This window comes from Pundamilia nyererei, unplaced genomic scaffold (genome assembly GCF_000239375.1).
Source record: "Pundamilia nyererei isolate P.nyererei 1_Seehausen unplaced genomic scaffold, PunNye1.0 scaffold00503, whole genome shotgun sequence".
In the NCBI taxonomy this organism is placed as follows: Eukaryota; Metazoa; Chordata; class Actinopteri; order Cichliformes; family Cichlidae; genus Pundamilia; species Pundamilia nyererei.
The window spans coordinates 192,547-198,161 of NW_005187904.1; the positions used below are offsets into that span (position 1 = coordinate 192,547).

At 38.4% G+C, this 5,615-nt stretch overlaps 1 protein-coding gene across 1 annotated transcript in view; it reads right to left on the reverse strand.

Moving 5' to 3' along the window:
- Positions 1–5,090, reverse strand: part of LOC102198329 (cytochrome P450 2F2-like) — an 8,241-nt gene extending 3,151 nt beyond the window's left edge. The window contains exons 1-8 of the mRNA XM_005754071.1: positions 4,923–5,090; positions 3,901–4,063; positions 3,001–3,153; positions 2,743–2,903; positions 2,452–2,520; positions 2,270–2,374; positions 1,931–2,069; positions 1,309–1,394 (exon numbers count right to left, since the gene is read on the reverse strand). Of these exons, the coding sequence (XP_005754128.1) occupies positions 1,309–1,394; positions 1,931–2,069; positions 2,270–2,374; positions 2,452–2,520; positions 2,743–2,903; positions 3,001–3,153; positions 3,901–4,063; positions 4,923–5,090 (1,044 nt within the window). The remainder of the gene's footprint in view (positions 1–1,308; positions 1,395–1,930; positions 2,070–2,269; positions 2,375–2,451; positions 2,521–2,742; positions 2,904–3,000; positions 3,154–3,900; positions 4,064–4,922) is intronic.
- Between the last annotated feature and the right edge of the window lie 525 nt (positions 5,091–5,615).

A 5,615-nucleotide genomic window follows, 5' to 3' on the forward strand; every position in this document is an offset into this window, starting at 1 on the left:
GGGGGAACTTGCACAATCGGTGGCTGACTAAATATTTTTTTGCCCCACTGTATCCATGAACCTTCTCTATGGTCTTCCTCTTTTCCTACCTGCCAGCTCAGTCTTTACTATACTTTGTCCAAATTATTCACAGAGGAGGAATGTACATGTGTACAGCAAACCATCTCAGCATTGCATCTCCAAAATGATCAACGTGAGCTGTCCTTCTGATATACTGACTTGTAATGTTTACCATCATAGTCACTCCAGAGCATACGTCTGCTCTGCAGGCTCTTTCCACATGTTCCCTACTCTCACTATAGATCACAATGTTATCTACAAACATTATAGTTCACAGAGACTCCTGCCTGATCTCATCTGTCATTGTAAACAAAAGGTCCAATACTGAAGTGATTCCAGCCCCAACTTGAACCAATTTTCAAATCCTGCTACATTACTGATCACTGTCTTGCTGTCCTCGTACATGTCCTACACTTTTCTAATATATTTTGTATCCACTCCTGACTTCCTCATCCAGTACCATAGTTTCTCTCTTGGCATCCTATCATATGATTTCCCTCAATCTATGAAGACCCAGTGCAACTCGTCTAAATAGAGGACAACTGTAAGTAGCAAGATGTCTAACATATACTGTTATGCCTTTTGGTCAAAGGTCAGTAGTTAGTGCATAGTCTGATTAAGTTACATAAGCAAAGTGATAAATAAGTTCAAAGTTAAGAAATATTCTAAGTAATTCATGCTAAAAACAGTTAAAATGTCTGGGTTCAAAATTTGCTCAGAGTGAGACATCGTTATCACAAGCGATCTTTGTATTGTATGTGCGGAAATGGGAGTGAGGGAGCGCTCTGATCATTTGCCTATCTTTGATGTATTTTTTCCGTTAATGCTGTGAAAAGTGCTTCGGCAGTATTAAAAGAGTGAACGAGTTCATGTACACGCTAAGAGTGCCCTACACGCTTGTACCTTGGGAAACGTTTGTCTTTGTGAGTATTTATATGTTCAGAAATAACTTTTATATGTGTTTAACTGGAGTGAACTGCGATGCTAATGTAACGCACGTATTAAACTAGGCTAATCTTTAAGTTTGTCATTAAGATGTGTATTAGCTAGCAATTTATTTTCACTTTCTGTATATTTCAGTTACAAATAAGAAATAGCAAGGAGAAGCCTTGAGAGAGGATAAGGCTTTAAAGGATCTTCATTAAAAGCAAGAAAAGCAAGCCTTGTGTGGAAGATCTCCTCTATTTTGTTCGCTAGCTGTCTAGCTTCACATGGTCACGTGTCGTGAGGGCAGCATATATACAGTACCTGAATGTAAGGCATCTTGTGTCTGTCCTCAAAAGTGGCTTGATCTTTCCCTTCCAATACTTGATCTATCTCTTGCTGACATTTTTCTGTGTAAGAGAGATAACATCACACATTAACATCCACATTTCACAATACTGCTTCCATCCATCCATCCATACATCCATCTTCTTCCACTTATCCGGGGCCGGGTCGCGGGGGCAGCAGCCCAAGCAGAGAAGCCCAACTTATTGCCGGCTATGAGGACCAGGCTCTTACAACGGTTGTATAAGGATCGAATGGCCCGTAGCAATGGGTCAGACACCCCACAGGACACCTGAGGGACACGGTCGAATGCCTTCTCCAAGTCCACAAAACACATATAGACCAGTTGGGCAAACTCCCGTGTGCCCTCAAGTATCCTCGACAGCTTACACAACATGATAACACTGTATTTTGTAAGTAATAATTTGGGGTTCAAAAGAAAGATGAAAATGCATAATGATTAAGCAGGTCTCCTTTTGGCCCCGCCTACATTTTTTATAAGCTGTGTTTCAATTTAGACTGTTATGTGAAGGCTACAGACAAGTCATAGAATTCAATGACAAATAACCATAATATGCATTATTTACATGTGCAGGTTTACCTTGGATGTGCGGGTAGTTCATAAGGTAAAGAAAACCAGTCAGTAGGGTGTTGGAGGTGGTGTCAGTCCCAGCAACATAAAGATCTATAGAGTACATAATGAGCTGGTCCTCTGAAAATGAAGACCTGTCATTGCCTCGCTACAGAAAAGGGGAACAATTATTGTAAGACAAATGTCTTAATCTGTTCCTGGAAATTAATTAAAAACTGTAAAATAAAAACAAAAACGTTTCTGTGAAGTATTTAGGCATTTCCTTTTAGAAAGTAGGATTAAATTAATTTGATTTTAAATATGCCTAATACATATGAAAAACAGATCTGTTTCTTTTCACACTCACACCTTCTCCAGTTCCTCCAGATAGCAGTCAATAAAATCTCGTGGCTCTCCAGGAACTCTGGTCTTCTTGTGCTCATTGATTAAATCAATTGTAATATTCCTACAAGTCTAAAGAGCAAACGACATTATTCACAGTTTGAAAGAATTTTACTTCTTCCTTCTGGTAAAGTGAAAATTTAAATTACCTCCACATTCTGAAAGGCCTTTTGGAAGGGCAGTGGCAGGTTACGAATTATAGGGAAAGAGTCATAGAGCTGAAAGGAAAGACAAGCTGGGTAATTTGCTTAAATATCATCAGAGGCGACCAATCCTGGTTTTCCTTTTTTGCTGGTTCTACTTATCAAATGACCACGCTAGCATGTGACAAAAACATCTGCATGTTAGTTTTGTTACAGGTGGAATTGTTGCAGTAAAATCTCCGCCTTAACGAAATTCCTGAGGAAACTTTGTTACCTCAGAAACATGCTTTTACTCACCATAGCCCACGGTCCATTGACCATCTTGGTATTCTCAGTGAAGCACTGAACAATCTGTTTGATTAATGCGTTGTCATACTCGTAGCGTCTAGCAAACAGAACCTGGCAGATGATGTTGGAGGCTGCATTGTGAAACATAACTCGAGGACTCATGGTTTTACCTGGTAATGTAACAGCACAGCATTGTAAAACAACACAAAAGAACATTATGGAAACAACGGCTCACCACAAAATTCAGTTATGTGGACCAACGCTTACCAACGCTCTCCTCCAGCGTGCTAACAAGATGTTTTATCTCTTCATGAATCCGGTCCTCCATCGAGTTCTTCCCCAGACCAAAGTTCCTCAAAGTCATCAGAGCAAAGCGACGATGTTCCCTCCAACTAGAGCCGTAATCTATCATAACGACCCCTACGACAAAATTAGAAACACAAAGAAGGGAAAGACGTAAAGATCATCAATGCTGACAATTTGTCACCATTGCTCTACTTTCTGGCTTATTTCATCTTTTATTTTTATTTTATTCAGTACAGCTCGATACCAGCATCTCACTGGAGTTTCACTGCAGTCAGAAAAGACTTAGCATCTCTAGCATGCATGCTGAAATTCAATTATTGATTTAAGCGTGAACAGTAGTGCAATTCCAGGATAACTACGAGGATCTTAAAATAAGCAACAGGTCAACTGATAGAAGCTGCTCTGGGAATGTTAGACTCTGGTTAAACATGCAAACACGTGCAATAAAAACATTTCAATGCCTGAACATGTGAAGCAAGTCATTTTTTAACCAGCTTGTTTCAAAGAACATGAACCAAAGTGGTTTGAAAACTTAGATCATCTTAGAGTCTTCCTATAATTTAGATTCATATTTGCAGTTTAAAAAAAATGTGTTTGTAGTTTTTTGTATGATGGATGGAAGTTATTAGTAATAATGTAGCATGATGTATTTTTTTATTTTACATCAATTTATTTGCAATGTTTTGTGTCTGTTTTGCCACCATGATTATTTCCAAAGTAATGAGTCTTTTCTCTTATGAACGCACCAAATAACAGCACACTACAACCTCCAACATTAGAATCCAGAAAGAAAAAGAAAGACTTTGTTTGGCTTTTTTTGTAACAGATGTTATGTTTTTTGATAGATAACATCTGTTCTACCTTTCCTCTTGGTGATATCATTAACAAACAAGTCTTGGGGTCGTCCAGCAAAATCAGCAGCCTTTGTCACCATCGCCTCCTTTACGGCCTTCAGCCCATTGATGACTACAGCTGGTTTCTGGCCAATGTAAATACTGTAGACATCTCCATAAGACTTCCTCAGCTGGGAGGGAACAAAATGACATGGCAGTTTTTGAAATTTATGAACCAGATACTCAGGTGGACATTTCCCTCCAACACGGTTAAACATTTCTGTCCAGTAATTTCAGTTATTCTGTGGAGAGAAAAAAGCATCAAATGAACTAATCCTGAACATTTCATGGAGGGATACAGAGGAAGCCCACATATTTACAGTGGGACATGCTTACATTTGTGGATCGGTGCCACAAGTAACATGACAGTGACTGAAATCATTTACACATATTCAGATCAACATTTCTTTCTAAAGGACTTAAACATATTTACCAAATTAGTTAAGCTAAGTGTTTCGGGGGAAGTACCATATAAAGTTTATATATGCAAAAGTTAACAGTCATGACATAAAAGGAACTGTACTGGTAACCAGTAAGTTGTTTATTGCATAAAGGTGCATGTTTAGCATGAACTTTCACAATTATTTAGGGTTTTACTCATATTCTAAAAGACGTTAATGAGTGTGTGACCGATTAGAGATGCAGGTGTTATTATAGTCTCCATTTCCTAATTAGTTTTTTTATTTTTTTTTATTTCTTTACTTTTTCCAGTGTAGTTTAGTTTCATGGTGGCATTTTCACTTTCAGTGTAAGATTTCTGGATTTCAAATGATTTCATTTACCAGTCACAGCTGTTTCATGGTTTCATGTCTTTAACAGTAAAACCACAACAACTCTTGAATCTGTTAATGTCAGGAAAATCACAATAATGTTAATTTATGTGTGACTTTTAGTATCTAAACATTTAGAGCCATTTAATACTATTAATAAATCCACTAGTGGGATAAGAATATGGCATTTAAACACATTTCATTGCAAGGATTTTCTTACCCTCTCAAAGTCCTTCAAGGGGTTCTCTAAACTCAGCTGCAAAATGGTTCCCAGTATGGGAAAGACTGGGGGTCCTGGTGGGAAGTTCTTTGGCCTCTTGGATTTGACCTGAAGGATGATAAAGAAAACGCAGATCCATAGCAGCACAACTGAAAGAAACATGATCATATGAGTTGGACTGCACTGAGAGCAGTAGCTGGCTGACCTGATTATATACGCGTAACTCAGCCAGCTGTTAACCCTTTGCTCTATGTGAAAGGTTAGTCACAACTTTGAAAGAACAGCACACATTGCTCAACCACTTTTAGCGTGCATATAGGCTACTGTACATCAGTACCTGTCTTCTCTAACAATATGCAACAAGAAGCTGAGGTTATGAAAGGACAAAGATAAGGGGATCTCTCTTTATGATCCTTCACTCCACAGTTAACGAAACATGTCTCAGTCTTAAGGTGGTCATTTATGTGTGAAGCATCTTAAATATACCACAGCCCTTAGTTCACTGTAGAGGCTAGCTGGTTGACATGCTACAATCTAATAGCTCAACTGTTCTGCCTCTGTCTTTTGTCCTATGAACATTGATTCTTTATATTAAACGCGAGTGAAGACGTCACATAAATATGATAGAGCCAAAGGAAGTTTTTGGTTTCTATTCATTCGTTGGTTTCTCCACCTCTCCAATAATTTGCCATA